Here is a 16974-nt window from a genome sequence, read left to right on the forward strand (position 1 = left end):
ACCCAAGAAGATTTCCCCCTCCTGTGGTTTCCAGCAACTGGTACTCAGAAGCATCGCTGTCTCCCATTGGTGGAGTCAGAGCCCATGGCTACTAGCCACCCTTGAGTGTTTCTGCCTGGGGAGAATGCTGTTGCACTTAGGTCATAGAATCATAGAATTGTAGAGTTGGAAGGGATCCCTAAGGGTCATCTAATACAACCTCCCGCAGCGGAGGTCCCATAGGCATCTGGTTGGCCCTGTGAGCAGGGCTGGCCCAAGACATGTTGACGCCTGAGATGAACCACAAAATAGCACCCTCCCACCCCACCTCCAGGGATGATGAGGTGGTTGAAGATCTACACCAGGAACCAAGAGGGAATAAATTTCTACATTGGGAACAAAGGCGGGAGAATCAAATCAACTTTACCGGGTGGCTGACACAGGAGAAATGGGGCCCACTCTGAATCTGGAGCAGCAGGAACAGTAGGCAGGGAAGAGATAAGTCTGGAGGTCCTGCAGGATTGCCCAGTGGCATCTCTCAGCAACCAGTGACCCAGACTTGAGGAAGAGCAGTGGACCATGGATTTCTATAGCAGACACTGGGTGCCTGTTTTGGGAGCTACCTAATTCCAAGGACAATTCAAGGATCAGAATTTTGGGTTCATATTCATGTGGCCAAATGCTTGCTGAATCAAGCTCATCACGCCCTCCTAATGCATCTCAGTCAAAATGTCTTGAGGGGGCCCATCCAAACCCAAGGAACTGTTCTCAAGTAGCATCCAATCTCCATGGAGAGCCTCAACACAGACAAATGCATGATTCCGCGCTGCAAACCGTTCCTCTCGCCTGCTCCTTGGGAATGAGTCACATAATCAGATTATTCCTGTTGATCTTATTAACAAGTTCATTGATCTGTTGTGTGTTTATTCTGAGTCAGTTAACTCTTCTTCTACTTGATTGTAATGACTAAGCTTAAGAGACCAGGCAAAAGATCCATAACGGGCGTAGCACCATTTGCCGGTGCCTGGGCAGCTGCGCACACATACGGCAGGTGGGGGCAGAGGGTGCCCATTCAGCCCAGGCTGGGACAGGGCGCAGAGGGTGCTCTTCACCCCCCGCTCCCCCGCCACCCACAGGCAGGTGCTTGCACACCAGGTGGGGCACAGAGGGCGCATGCCAGAGATCTCTGCGGGTGATGCCTGGTTCACACACACCCCAGATTGTGCACCCAGGGCATTGCCCGCCCTGCCCTACCACGCTATACCACTGATCCATGATTAGGAATATTTCGCCTCATTCACCTACCAGGGCAAGGAATCTCCCATCAGTTGCCAGTGACATCATCGCTCCTGCTTTGAGCTTTTCTCCCCCTGCATTACTTCTCCACCACACAACAGCTGGGCACTGTGGACAGCCAACGCATGCACTCATGTACACACAGTGCACACAGCTACCAGTAGGGAGAACGGGTTGCAATGAAGCACAGAAAGGGTGCATAGGAAGTGGGTGATGAACCATCAGCCCATAGCTAGGCTGAGTCTCGTGCAGAACAAAGATGTCTCAGTGTTCTGCTGTGGCTCAGCTGGTCTTTAATTAAGCAATAAGGCATTGCCCTGTCAATCGGCTGCACACAGTTCAGTCTTTCTCTCCAGCTGGTCATCTTTCTGGCAGTCATTTCGAGGCCATTAACATATAAATGAGTTTGGTTATGTTGAGGAGCAGGAGGGGGCAGCAGGACAAGATGATATTCACTGTCGTGCACTTGGCTGGAGTTGCAGTGACCACATGTCTTGCTTCACAGAGGAGAGTCGTCTGTTTGAAGGGCTGTTCAGTCTGAGTCTCATTTAGAAAGCTAAGAAGGGAGAACAGGAGGGGCTTTGAAGATGCCCATCACCGGATAGTACCTAGATAGTAAGACTGAGCAGGCACACAGGTCATGTGGTCACAGCCTTCCCTACTATTTTGAGATCATTGTATTTTTATTTAGATTATACTTTGCATTTCTAAATTTGCATCTGTACACAACTATGCATCGGTACCTGGTTGACAGCTGGAACAGAATGCAAGACTAGATGGGCTTTTGGTTTTATCCAGCACGGTTCTTATTATTTCTTGAAAAAATTACCATAGGCATATTCCATGGGAATCTCTTCTGCCCTCTTTTCCGCTGACACTTTCCCCTTTTTCGGCTATGTGTATGTGGCCACCATAGTTGCAGCTTCTGCTCCTTGTGCAGTGCTCGGGCTGCCCTACCGTTAGACAGAGTGAGACAGCCCCTCAGGTGGCAGATGCTGGGTAGCAGCAATGGCACACACATATGCACAGAAGCTGTTTTTCCTGAGCCTCCAGCCATCCCCCTCTGTTGGATGATAGAGCCGGCTGCATTCAGGTGTGGTGGAAGAGACATAAAGCAGCAAGTACATAGAGCTGAAGGAGGAAGTTGGAAGAGCGGCTCTCTTTCCCACTTCCTGTTTTGGTTCTTTGTGCTTTTCAAGGCTCAAATTAATTCTACCATATTTGACTTTTACCGGGATTCCTTGGAAAAGTGAAGGGTGTTCACACACGTGCTTTCTCTCTTTCTGTTTCTGGGGGAGATGGAGGAAGGGGGACCAGAGAGGGTGTCGCCCACAGCACCTGCTCAGAAATCCAGATATGCTCACAGGCCTAAAATGGTCGGTGACCCCTTAGTTTATCAAAATGACCCTTGTAATCTCTTGAATAAATGCCTCCCATTGTCACTGAATTAACCTTCTTCCTCTTCCACTTCCAGTGTCTTCTTCAGAATTGGGGGGGGGGGAACCGATGGAAGGGGGAAATGAGTCTGTGCAAAATAAATTAAACGATAGCGTGCTTAACTTCATTTTAAGTAGGGAATTGGGAAGCTCAGCTGTATAACTCTTTGCTCCGGGGGATTAGATGGTTATCACTTATGCTTCTGAACTGGACAGAAGAGTGCTATCAGCCAGATGGGACATGGTAATTGCTTCTTCCTTTTTCTTTAGTAGAAGCAGCATTTTTTTCAGTGCCATAGCAAAGCAAGCATGCTAAAAGATATCTCAAAGCAGTCTGCAAGCCTGGTTTTGCAATTGAGGATGCGTTTTACAGGGAGCTACAGCTAATCTTTCACATGCAGTGCGTTTTATTCAAGGCTGGAATCAGTATCTGGTACCGTATGAGGAATAAATACATTCACAGATTTAAAAACAGGTCTCATTTGTGCAGCACCTTTCTTAGCTGCACATCTACAAGTTCTACAAGTGCACACCTTTGAAAAATATAATATACAACTTGTCTCTCTGTTTATTCCATTTATGTTGCATCTCGAGGAAGATGAGAGATGTTGATCAGGGAGGTGTGTCAGAAGAAGAAGGAACTTATATGCATTAGTGTCTAAGTGGTTATATTATGTATTTTTTGTAACTTTTGTTGTTTTAGTTAGTTGCACACTGCTTTGAGATATCTGTGTATATTTAGTGGTATAGAAAAACAGCCTAAATAAATATAGTAAAATAAATATTGCAGCTAGCATTCCAGTTTCCTTTCCATTTTTCTACGTGATGGTTATTTATGATGTCTTTTGTTTGTTTTTTAAGTTGTTGCTGTTTGTCAGTTTTGCGCCTTTCACTGATGTAGCTGCTTCAAGCATCTTCTGGCAAGACTCTGTGACCCCCAAACACAATATCATAAATCACAGTTCCCGGCTTGCAACTCGGGCTAATTTTACTCTGCCGTTGCTTAAATGCACAGTCAGCAGCTTCCCTGAGCCCTTAATTCCACTGAGTAACTTTTCCATATTAATAAAACACACTATTGTGTATGTATGTGTGTGGATGGCCTTGATATGTCACTCTTGACAGATTGCATTGAAACACTTAAGCTGTGACATCCCCCACATCGTCCCTCCCCTCCCTTGTATTAATTCTTGCACACATTATGATAATCCAGCATGCAGAAGGCGATTTGCTTGCTAAATGACCCAGATTTTCTCCGCGGTCGTATGGTGAGTGGGATAGTAGGACAAAGTAAGGACCTTCTGAACCCTTGCATCCCTGCTTAATCGTTGAAATCATCTGGTGAAGCGCTGATAGTTGTCTCCCACGTTACGGAGGCCTGACCGACCTTAGCTAGAAGTCGGATGTTTGGTGTCACCAGCCCTGTGCTATGAAATACTCTTTCGGCCGAGATTAGACAGGCAGACTCTCTCTATTAACTTTCAGGTGTCTCTTAAGGACATTTTTAATGCCCATAGGTCATCTAGTCCAACCCTCTGCAATGCAGGAGTGGCAGCTAAAGATTCCCTGAGGAATGGGCCAGGCGGACGGTGAGATCAGGGATGAATGAGTATGCAAATGACGGGGAGAGCAGGATGGGAAAGGCACCGTCAGGAGTCGTGACACATGTCAGCCTAACAAACTGGGCAGATTACGGAACAGGGCTCTTTACCTGGCAGGCTCCAGTCCCCTAACCCTCACCTGAGAGCCCACCAGCACTGCCCCACATACCTGTTTGGCCTCTTGTCCTGGAAATAAAAGAGCAGCGATTGGGAGAAAAGGAGCAGCAACAGCTATGACTTCAGTTTGGGGCTACATTTAGGAAGGCAGGAAGCTGCTCTATAAATGAGTCATATTCCTGGTCTATCTAGCTCAGTATTTGTTATGTACTGAAGTTCTCACCCTGGGCCAGCAGGGGGATACTGTAGATAGTTATGCAAATGAAGGATCGAAAGTGACGTTCAGTGATTGGATAGTTTTAGAAAGTTGTTACAGTAACAAGGTACTAGAGCTCTATATAAGCAGGCTGACTGAGCCCTTCAGTTCAGTTCTGTTCTGGCCTCTGAATAAAGAAGAGCTGTTTGAAGAATCACTGTGTCGTCTGATATGTTCACCCACAACTTAACAGTATTGTCTACACAGACTGGCAGGGGCGCCAAAAGGTTTCAGACTGGGGATTTCTCCCAGCCCTACCTGGAAATGCCGCGGATCGAACCTGAGGCCTTCTGCATGCAAATTAGATGCTCTGCCACTGAGCCATGGCACCTTCCTCTATGCTGGATGTGTGAGAGAGAGAATGAGAGAGGGGTTTTTCGGTTTCTCAGTCTGTCTGGGTCTTCCTCTTTCTCTGCATGCGTGTGATGGAGAGAGAAGGGGGCTGCATTGATCGCAGGCTCAGTTCCTTGAGAGAGAGCTTGTCTGCCATGCTCAGTTCTGTGGCCACATTATTTGCTAGCTTGTTTTCTTATTTGAGAGATTTCTGTCCCATCCTTCAGGTATAACCTTTCAGAGCGGCCAGCAAGGTCGAGTGCCTAGGGGTCTTCTTTTACAGGGAGCAACCCTGTAATTTGAAGGGCTGTCCAATTTAAGTCTGCTTTGAAGAGAGAGCAAGCAACAATGTGTTATATTTCTATTTAAATCATTCCACTTAAGAATTATTTCCAAACTTGCATCTGTGTGTATAAATTAGCATAACCAAATTTTATGTAGATTTGTGTCCTTTTTGTGGTGCCGCAATTCCTCTTTTTGGGCAATGTGCAAATCCCCTCCACCCCCACCCCCCATAACAGGGTTAAGCATGGCAGCAAGATATACCATTAAGGCACACAAAAAATGTTACTAAGCATTAGTAACAAGGTAAAGGTAAAGGGACCCCTGTCCATTAGGTCCAGTCGCGGATGACTCTGGGGTTGTGGCGCTTATCTCGTTTTATTGGCCAAGGGAGCCGGCGTACAGCTTCTGGGTCACGTGGCCAGCATGACTAAGCCGCTTCTGGTGAACCAGAGCAGCGCACGGAAACGCCATTTACCTTCCTGCTGGAGCGGTACCTATTTATCTACTTGTACTTTGACGTGCTTTCGAACTGCTAGGTTGGCAGGAGCAGGGACCGAGCAACGGGAGTTCACCCCGTTGCGGGGATTCGAACCGCCGACTTCCGCTGCAGTCAAATGAAAGGTCTTCAGTTGGTGCCAGAAAGATATCAGTCGTAATGGCCGTCAAGCCTCCCTGGGGTGTTTGGGGTGCCACAACTGAAAAGGCTTTGACACCCACTTTTCTTCTGAAGGGATCTTATTTTTTAGTTTATTTTTTTAGTTATTGCTTTGCTAGCAGTGTTTTATAGATTGCGGTTGTTTCAGTGAAGACTACTCTGTATGATTTATGCTATATTTGTTCTATCACGTTCTATCATGCTGTTGTTATTTATTGTTATGGTTTGGCATTCATTTGACTGAAACGCGGCATAGGAATATAATAAATCAAATCTTCAATGCTCAGGCAGGTACATAATGCATGTTTGTAACATGACAAATAATCTGTGGCTTGGTTCACTATTTCGAGTTATATACCTTGCCCATTTGTGGGGCTCTGTGCTCTCATGTGAGTCACGGAAGACAAACGCCCCGGGTTTGGGCTGCAAAATGTTGGAGGGTATGGATTTGTTTTCTGTTTTCTGACTGTGAAACAGCCATCGGCTGGGTTGTGTTGTGGTTTGTCAGGAGCGGATACCATGTCTGGTGCTGATGTTGCTGATATTGCTTGGCGACAGTAATCTGCTTGTAAGCGCATGCAATTCTCGTACACCTAAGATGAACATAAAAATTTTTCCGTTAGCTCTCCCCTTAGATGTGGAAAGGGCCTCACCCAGGGACCAGCATTTTTTTGTTCCAAGAGCTGGCAACTATAACTACTTCATCTTTTATCCTTTTCCTACAAAATTCCTTTGGTTAGGAGGGGAAAACCTTCAATACCAGGGACTAGTCTATTTTTAGAAGCAACCTCATATAAAATATACATACAGGAGAGTGGGGAGGGGGGAACCTAAGCAAAACCACTCCCATTCCTTCAGCAAGCCTGTTAAGTGTTAGTAATTAAATTTCTCTTTCTTTCTTTCTTTCTTTCTTTCTTTCTTTCTTTCTTTCTTTCTTTCCATCAGGCAGATTCTCAGGTAACAGGCATGCAACTGGAATGGCCTTTGAGGCCATTACCATTTTAAAAATATAGCTTAAAATCATTTCTTGTACTTTATGCCATGTATGTGTATGTGTATTCACAATGCCTCTCACGTCCTCCTAGGTCGTGTACTCACTATATCTTTAAAGCACACTCAAAACACATTCTTACCCTCAAAGAATTCTGGGCACTGTAGTTTTCCCTGCGCAGAGCTGCAATACCTAGCAACCCTGAACAAAAATACAGTCCCCAGAATTCTGTGAGGGAAATAATGTGTTTCAAGTTACCGTATTTTTCGCTCTATAAGACGCACCAGACCACAAGATGCACCTAGTTTTTGGAGGAGGAAAACAAGAAAAAAAATATTCTGAATCTCAGAAGCCAGAACAGCAAGAGGGATCGCTGCGCAGTGAAAGCAGCGATCCCTCTTGCTGTTCTGGCTTCTGGGATAGCTGCGTAGCCTGCATTCGCTCCATAAGACGCACACACATTTCCCCTTACTTTTTAGGAGGGAAAAAGTGAGTCTTATAGAGCAAAAAATATGGTACAGTACTTTAAAGGTGTAGCATGTACACAGCTCCAGTGCCAATTATTGAGAGCATAACCTGATGATTTTATTTTAATTTTATTTTGGGGTGGAGGTGGGACATTGGTATAAACCCAAAATAAGCATGCAGGGCAGGTGTACACTACTTCTCCTGGATTAATCAGTGGGGAGCCTTGGGGAGAAGTTGAGCTTTCCCCTCCATCAACTGTTGGCCATCTCTATTGGAGAGGACTGTGCCACAAATTTCAGAAGCTTGGCTGCAGGGGAAAAGCAGAGAGGAAAGGAGAACTTGTTGGGACCATTGTGCGCTGTGTAACTTTCGAAGAATGAAGTGCTTGTTACTCAGATGGGGGGGCAGGCCTGCTTTACCAGTATTTTGCTCAAAAATAGGCAGTGCTGTTTCAAAGGACTGAAAAGGGGCTTTATCTCACGCCTGGACTTAATATAGTCCATGAAGCTCATCGCCCTCAGCTACGCTGCGATCAGCACTGGCAAAGGCTCAGTTTATGAAGAGCCCGTTTCTGCAAAACACAAGAGGACAAATGCTGAAAGCAATCAGCCTGGAGATGGGACTCTTCTGTTGACAAGTGTCTGTGCCGTCAAGAGTCATATGACCAAATGAAAGCCTATGGTCAAGTCGAAAAGGTATCTTTCTTTGCGTTGCTGTGGAGATCTGCAAGAGAGCTTCTTCCCAGTTAAGTGACTGGAGGTGTCCCTCATTTCCACCACTCCCACTCTCTCTCTCTCTCTGTTTTTTGCGCAGATGAAATCATGCAACAGGAGATCAGGCCTCTCGTTGCTGTGGATATCATAGAACAGCTTCACCGGCAGTTTGCTATCCTGTCAGGTAAGGGTTGGGATTCATTTGTTTTATAGCTCTTGGTAGAACACACCCCTTTAATTGCCCGTTGACAGCTAATCAGGAGAAGCTCTGTTGCAGCTGCTAGGTAGGGGCAGGGGCAAAATTGGGTTTGGTTTGCATTTCAGTGCAAACCTACCTAATTCTGTACTTCCTGAAACACCATGCAAATTCAGTTACAGATAGGTAGCCGTGTTGGTCTGCCATAGTCAAAACAAAAAAAAATTTTTTTTCTTTCCAGTAGCACCTTAAAGACCAACTAAGTAGTTCTTGGTATGAGCTTTCGTGTGCATGCACGGTATCTGAAGAAGTGTGCATGCACACGAAAGCTCATACCAAGAACTACTTAGTTGGTCTTTAAGGTGCTACTAGAAAGAAAAAAAATTTTTTTTGTCATGTAAATTCAGTTTGTGATAGGTGACTGGGGTACATGAGCCGAAACACAGATATCAGTTGATGTTCGAGTGCCTCTGAATTTTGTAATGCAGTTCCCCAACCAAAAAAATGTACGCAGAACAGCATATGTTCGGGCGTAAGCCTGCGTAAAAACCCACGCTGGTGAAAATAAAATAGAAAAATGCATTATATTGGGGAAATCACTTGTAAAAATACATATATTCAGCAGAATTGCATTAAGATGTGCATATTAGAAGAAAAGGAGCCTAAAATGTTGATGAATTTTTGTGAGGCGCTTGTTTTAAAACATTATAAACTGATGCAATAATGTGGGTGGGGGAGGGAGGTTAATGGATTGTTTTGTCATTGTTTTTATTATGTATCTGAGATCTACAGATGAAGGGCAGTATAATAATAATATTAATAATAATAATAATAATAATGCAGAAATGTGAAAAACTGTCCCTACAACCAAAGTCCTGGCTCATACCCTCAGATTTAAGGAAAGGGCCTGGGAGCCCTGGAATGGGGAGAAGAACCCAGGTTTCAGCTGAGCAGGTGAGTTGCTTCTTCTTCTTCTGTTTAACAGAAGAATTAGAGGTGAGGAGGAGATGCAGTGAGTGTGGTGTAAATGTGCCCCAACCTTTCCTCATAAGGCTCAGTTTCCAGTCCCTTGATCATCTTGGTCGCCCTCCTCTGCTTACATCCCTGCTGGTCCATATCCTTCAGAAACTGTGGTGCCCAGAATTAATGTATTATTATATTAATATTTAAATGTATGTATGTTTCTAATGTACATAAAGCCTCTGTGAAAAAGATGTATAGCTGGAGTGAAGCTGTTGCTAAAGCCTTGGTAGATTTTATTGTTTTTATGCCAGGAGAAAAAGGGAATGGCAACCCACCCTCTTCCCATTTCAACATCTTGTAATAACAGCCTGGAATTATGTGCAAATGAGTCCAGTGTGCAGTCTGCACCTATGTGACTGATCCCATTATGCACACCAGGAGCTTCTGAGACAAACTGTCACCAAAGATATTAGAGGGGATTTCGTTTCCTTGGCTAGCTTTCTTTCCTTTTGTCTTGGAAGTCGGCTTAGTGCCCTGTTTTCCCCTTCAACGGAAAAAGGGAAAGCCATATATATATATAGCCGGGATGAATGGATCTAGAGCTCACTCTATCTGCTAAAACCCAGAACTGGAATGTCCAGAGCTCAAAAGCCTAAAAACCATATTTACGCAAAGGATTTCCACATTTTAGCCCAAATCTGAAAGTGCGGGAAGCAGTGGTGGAATCAGAAAGGAAGGGACCAAGATGCATGTCCTTTCTTCTGTTCTGATGTGCTCTTCTTGATGGTATACTCTTTCCTCACTTGAGAAGCAGTCAGTTCCAGGGGCAGCTGTAGAGGCTCAGCTTCCTTGTGAGAAAAGAATCCCAGAGACTTGGGACCGTGTCAGCAATATCTGCTTGCAGACCGGGCAAGTGCGAAGTAAGCCGACACACACGCAAGCAGTGTTGATCCAAGGTGTAAGCACACTGGAATATGCCTGCCAGGTTGTATCAAAAGCCTATCTAGTCCAGCATCCTCTTTCCCATAGTGGTTAGCTGGATGCCTCTGGGAAGTCCACAAACAGGGCACCAGCGCAATAGCCATTCCTAGCATCTGGCATCGAGAGGCATGTTGCCACTAATCCTGGACTTAGTATTTAGCCATCATGACTCATAGAGCAATAGCACTGTAGAGTTGGTCACCCAGTCCAGCTCCCTGCAATGCAGGAATCACAGTTAAAGAATCCCTGGTGAATGGCCATCCAATCTCTGTTTGAAAACCTCCAATGAAGGGGAGAGAGCCCGTATTTTTGCTTCCTCTTCTGTTGGAATATTTCATACTTTTCTATTACTGGAAAGAGTCTGTTCCCTTGGAGCAACGTAAAATATAAAATAAGTACCATATTATTATTATTATTATTATTATTATTATTATTATTATTATTATTATTACTATTATCTCTCAAAGGACCTGTTGATGGCATTTTACCATTGTACTGTTGAGAGTGTATTAACTTATGGTCTGTGTGTGTGGTTTGGGAGCTGCACGGTCAGGGGAAAAGCAATGCTGTCCAGGGTTGTAAAGACTGCGGAGAGAATAATTGGGTGCACTCTCCCCACCTTGGATCAAATCTATGCTTCCAGGTGCCATAAGAAAGCTGCAGAGACAGAGCAGGATAGTGCGCACCCCGGAAATGATCTCTTTCAGCTTCTGCCTTCTGGAAGAAGGTACAGGGTTATAAAGACTAGGACTAGCCGCCAGAGAAACAGTTTCTATTCAAATGCGATCTTGGTTTTAAACACAGTGTAAGGTAGTCTCTATGGGAGTATACTGTATTTAATTATGGGGTATCAGAGTTTTTAGGGGGCTAACCAGGCTGGGGAAGACAGGAGTGCCTGGCGTGCTCTAGTCCATGGGGTCACGAAGAGTCGGACACGACTAAACGACTAAACAACAACAAACCAGGCTGGGATAGCTGGGATAGCAGGCTTGTTGGTTTCTGAATGTCTGATGTAGATTTTCAATTTTGTTGTTCCGTATGTGACAACGACAATAAAGATTATCATATCATATCAACATTTGTATACCACCCTATACCTGCAGGTCTCAGGGTGGTGACAATATGAAAACACAAAATACACAATAAAAATAAAAACAAGAACAACCCAATAATCGCCCCACTCCTCAACACATTTTAAAAGGGCCTTGGATGTCAATCAGCCAAACGCCTGGTTAAAGAGGAACATTTTTGCCTGGTGCCTAAAGGTGTACAGTGGTACCTCGGGATGCGAACGGAGCCCCGTTCGCATCCCGAACGGAACGCAAGATGCAACGGCGCATCTGTGCGTGCGCGGGTCACGTTTCACCGCTTCCGCACATGCGCGTGACGCCATTTTGAGCGTCTGCGCATGTGTGAGCGGCAAAACCCGGAAGTAACGTGCTCCGTTACTTCCGGGTTGCGGCGGAGCGCAACTCTAACCCGCTGAACCCAAAGCACATGCAACTCGAGGTATGACTGTACAGCATCGTTTGTATGCAAGAGTGATTTGTGGGCATTGATAGCCTTATTCTCTTCAGAATTCGTCTGATCCTCTTGTAAAACCATCTAAGTTGCTGTTCCTCACTAATCTTGTGGGGGCAGTTTCAATAGCTTAGCTATGCACTGTGTGAAGAAGCCCCTACCTCCTTTAGCCTTTTGGCTCACCTGAGTTCCAGGGAGTGGGCAACTTTACTGTCCATGAATTTCTGAATGAGTTGTGAGACACAATGCTTATGGGTATAATTCATTTTGCCAGAGATTCCAGACCATTCCTCTTTTGCAGTTTCAGAGGAAAGGTGTCCCTTTTTACATTTTAAGGCAGCGGTGGGGAACCTCAGGCCGGCAGACATAACTAGTGCCCTCCACACCTCCCTATTTTATCTGTAAGGCTGTTATAGCTAAGCCACAGCAGCTTCCCCTTCCCCTGACATAATATATTTGCTAAAATGGAGTTTGCAGGCACCAGCAATCAGCTGATTGGCAGCACCTTCAAAGTCCCTTGCACAGCATTTTGCAAGCATGGACAAACAGCTGGTTTTTGGTACTTGCGTAGCACTGTGGATGGCGCTTTGCAAGCCCTGGTGATCAGCAGATTGTCTGGGCTTGCAAAGCACCATCCGCAGAGCTATAGAAGTGCTGCATTGGGGCACATGGTTTCAAACTGTGGAGACAAAAACAGGTTACCTGTCAGACTTGGCCTGTGAGCTCTGGTAAGGGAGATTAATTATCCTGATCCGCAGCCCTGGTGAAAGGGATCTGTACCTTTTATAGATTCCCCCCCCATAGCCATAACCCCCCTGGAATGTCCTTTTTAGTAAAATACATGAGAATCACTACTATAAGCAATCTACTGTAGATATTTGAGCAAAGGAAATCAAATCCGTTTTTGTTTTTTTTAAGTGCATTATGCCTTTAGGAATCTAGAAAACAAAAGATGTAGATGACTGCAGGTTTCTGACCGTTGAGAAATCTGCAGGAATTTGCATAATCCGAGCACAATAAGCACTGCAGCAAAGCTCGTTTTAATTCATTTCCCCCTAAGACAGGCAGAGAGAGACAAATGAGAGAAGATTGAGGTTTGACAGCTGCGTGATCTGCTTCCTCCCTCAGCTGTCGTTGATGGACATCTTTTGTTAACTGGCTAGATGCAGAGAGCGATCTGAGAAGCCGCTTTGCTAAATGTGTCAATTTAGCTCCGGGCCTTGGTCCTGGGTGCAAATGCCAGTTCAGCCTAGGTGATGGCTAAACTGTTTTGGCCAACATGCCAACGATAAATTCCGAAGTCTGAGCTGAGGTAATGCCACTGTGGAGTGGGCAAAAGAGTCTTGTGGCATCGCAAAGACTCAGGCTTTGCCTGCATTGGTGACCCATGTAAAAAGGTGAAGGACCCTGTTATGTACTGAGTTGAATAGGATCCAAACTGCAGCAGTCTGATTGGTCCTAGAACAATAGGATTCAGAATGCAGCAGTCTGATTGGTCCTAGAACAATGCAGCAGTATGATTGGTTGGCAGGAACCACCCAATCACGCTCCAGATAGAAGTGAATCCACAACCTGATTGGCTTACAGTAGAATTCCGGAATTAGCCAATCATGTGCAGCCCATTGTGTAAATAATGTATATAAAGCAGATACCTTGAGGGGACTTTCATTCATTCCTCCTCACCACTATGAGCTGAATAAAGTGCATGAAATCACTTTGCGATTCTGAGTATATTTCACTGGCGACGAAGGTGGGATCCCGCTGAGCTGACTGCCACACACAGCACCGCAGTACCGCCACCTGCCGCACCTCTGCCTCGCACCGTGTATCCAGGCTTCAGCTCCGGGACACAAGGAACTCAGAATGGCAACGGACAGCAGCTTCTTGCCGTTCAACCCAGCATCTGGAGACTGGGAAGCGTACGCCTCCCATTTCACCTTCCTCCTAGAAGCCAAAGGGGTCACCGATGAAGAAGACGCCAAGAAGAGGGCAATATTCTTCAGCGTCTGCGGAGAGGAGACGTTTGAAATCGCCCGGGCTCTCCTTGCGCCTGAAGACGTTGCTACTGTTCCATACAAAACAATAATGGAACAGCTGAAGGGGCACTTTTCGCCACAGCCCTCAGTGGTGGCTCGTCAAAATGCCTTCTACGCAAAGCGGCAAGCCCCTGGGGAAACCATAACTGGGTTTGTGACCTCTCTCCGCCAAGCTGCCCGGTTCTGCAACTTCTCAGAGCTGGAGAACATGCTTCGTGACCGCCTCATCGGTGGCTTGAAGGATGAGAAGCTGCAACGACGCCTCTACGCTAAGAAGAACCTAACGTTCCAGGTCGCTCTGGAGGAGGCCCTGGCAATGGAAGCTGCCGAGAGGTCGACGCAAGAGGCACGGCCGAGCCAGCCGTCCCAACCGAGGGTCCACCACGAAGACCTCACCGACGACTCAGGATCCAACAGGGAGGAGGTGCACCGAGTACAGCAGCGCACTCAAGCAGCCCACATACCACAGCTGCCTCGACGAGAAGGAGGGAACTGCACAAGCTGTGGAGAAAGTCACGAGAGGAGGACCTGCCGTTTCCGCAACGCAGAGTGCAGGCAGTGCAGAAAATCGGGACACATCGCCCGGGTGTGTCGGGCTCGGCCCACCCGACGCCAGGCATCAGATGACCAATCCAAGAGCCCCAGGTCCCGGGGCCCAACGCACCAAGGCAACTCGACGGAGCTCACGGACTTCCAGGTATACCAGTTGCCCCACCCCAACGTAGAGAAAATTTATGTAGAGGTACAGATAGAGGGGGCCCCATGCCGCATGGAGCTTGACACGGGTTCAACTCTATCCATAATCTTGGCAAGGACCTTAAGGAAACTGTCCTACTGGGGGTGCCAAACTCAGGCCGGCCCCATTCACCCTCCGGGACTTCCAGAAAAGTAAGGTCCCCACAATGGGGGTGGGGACCTTCAGGGTGCAGTATCGAGAGCGGACGCGGCAACAGGACTTGCTTGTGGTCAAGGGCCCCTACATTAGCTTACTGGGATTGGCATGGTTTTGGACCACTGGGGCTAGCCATCACCGGGGTGAACCACACTACCTTACAAGTGGACGTGGATGCCATATGCAAGGAATTTCCAGGGGTTTTCGATGGGAAATTGGGACAGTATATGGCCCCCCCCCATTGCTCTACAGCTTGACCCCGCAGTACGACCGGTCAGGCTCAAGGCCCGCCGGGTCCCGTTCGCCCTGAAACCCCGTATAGACGAGGAATTGGACCGACTCGTGGAGCAAGGAGTGCTGGAGCCGGCTGGTCCTAATGCCCCCTGGGAAACCCCAATCGTCACACCCGTCAAGCCTAATGGTTCGGTCCGCATCTGCGCAGACTACAAATGTACCATAAACAAGGCCCTCACGGCCCATGCATACCCAGTGCCAGTGGTCAGCCATGTCCTTGCTACCCTGGCTGGGTCGAAAATTTTTGGCAAGCTGGACCTGGCCCAAGCATATCAACAGCTGCCAGTAGATGAGGCCACAGCAGAGGCACAGACGATTGTGACGCACAGAGGAGCGTTCAGGGTAAAGCGGCTGCAATTCGGTGTCAGCATGGCACCAGGCATATTCCAGAATCTAATGGACTCTCTCCTTAAAGGGATTCCTGGTGTCACCCCCTTCTTCGATGATGTGTTGATTGCCGGGCCCACACCCGAGGAGTTTGAGGACCGCCTCCGCACCGTTCTGCACCGTTTCCAGACGGCGGGTCTTAAGGTGAAGCGGGAAAAATGTCTACTAGGAGTGCCTCAGGTGGACTTTCTGGGATTTATGGTGGACGCAGAAGGGGTCCACCCGACTGGGGACAAGGTACGGGCCATTTGTGATGCCCCAGCGCCCAAGAACAAGACTGAACTTCAGGCCTTCTTGGGACTATTGAACTTTTACCATTCCTTCCTTCCCCACAAGGCGGCGGTAGCGGAGCCCCTACACAGACTCCTGGACAAGCGGGCCCCTTGGGTGTGGGGCCAGCGTCAGGAGGCCGCATTCCAGGCAGTCAAGGACTTGCTTGTCTCAAACTCGGTCTTGGCACACTTCGACGAGAGGCTGCCGGTGGTGCTAGCATGCGACGCCTCACCCTATAGCATTGGTGCTGTCCTGGGACACCAACTCCCGGATGGAAGAGAGGTACCGGTGGCATACTTTTACACTCGACGCAACCGAGCGGAACTACTCGCAAATCGACAAGGAGGGTCTGGCAATCGTGAAGGGAGTAAAAAAATTCCATGATTTCTTGTACGGGCGGCCCTTCACCGTGGTGACTGACCACAAGCCGTTGCTTGGCTTGTTTGCCCCCGAAAAGCAGACCCCCCCAAGTGCTGTCTCCTCGCGTCCTCAGGTGGTCAATTTTCCTTGCCAGCTACCAGTATGCACTGATTCACCGCCCTGGGAAGGCGATGAGCCATGCAGACGCCCTCAGCAGGCTACCACTACCGGAAACAGGCCCCGACCCAGCACCTGCACAAGAGGTTATGAGCCTGGAGCTGCTTTCCGAGCACCCCATTCAGGCACAAGAAGTTGCACACCATTCCAAGAAAGATAGGGTCATCTCCCGGGTCCTGGACTGGGTGTGGAGGGGATGGCCCAGCAGCAGCCCCGGGCCAGAATTCGCCGGCTACACAACCCGCAAACATGAACTGTCGGCCCACAAGGGGTGTCTGTTATGGGGAAGCAGGGTCGTTGTTCCCCAGCCCCTCCGCAAAAGGGTCCTCACAGCCCTACACGAGACACACCCAGGGGTAGTAAGAATGAAGGCCCTTGCCAGGAGTTACGTGTGGTGGCCGGGGATCGACGGAGAGATAGAGGCCTGGGTCAAACACTGCCAGGCCTGCCAAGAACCCCACCCAGATCCCCCAAGGGCCCCAGTCCAGTCCTGGGAGTCCGCCCAAGCACCATGGTCACGCCTGCATGTGGACTTCGCTGGCCCCTTTCAGGGGAAAACATTCTTCATAGTGGTGGACTCCTACAGCAAATGGCTGGAAGTCGCACTGGTACCGTCCACTTCTACGTCCGCAGCCATCCGGGTACTACGCAGGCTGTTTGCAACCCACGGGCTCCCTGACGCTCTCATCTCAGACAACGGGACTGCATTTACGTCAGGAGAATTCCAAACCTTCACAGCGCAGAACGCGATCCGCCACATCCGT

At 47.7% G+C, this 16974-nt stretch overlaps 1 protein-coding gene across 10 annotated transcripts in view; it reads left to right on the forward strand.

Moving 5' to 3' along the window:
* Positions 1 to 16974, forward strand: part of MCF2L2 (MCF.2 cell line derived transforming sequence-like 2) — a 227602-nt gene that overhangs the window by 40667 nt on the left and 169961 nt on the right. For 9 of the 10 annotated variants that reach the window (XM_083612712.1, XM_083612717.1, XM_083612719.1 and 6 more), the window contains one exon: positions 8231 to 8314. In XM_083612712.1, the coding sequence (XP_083468838.1) occupies positions 8231 to 8314 (84 nt within the window). Of the gene's footprint in view, positions 1 to 7947; positions 8113 to 8230; positions 8315 to 16974 lie in introns of those variants that run through there. The other variant, XM_083612716.1, reaches the window with a different exon arrangement.

The sequence above is a fragment of the Podarcis filfolensis genome, assembly GCF_964270895.1.
Source record: "Podarcis filfolensis genome assembly, chromosome: 5".
Lineage (NCBI taxonomy): Eukaryota > Metazoa > Chordata > Lepidosauria > Squamata > Lacertidae > Podarcis > Podarcis filfolensis.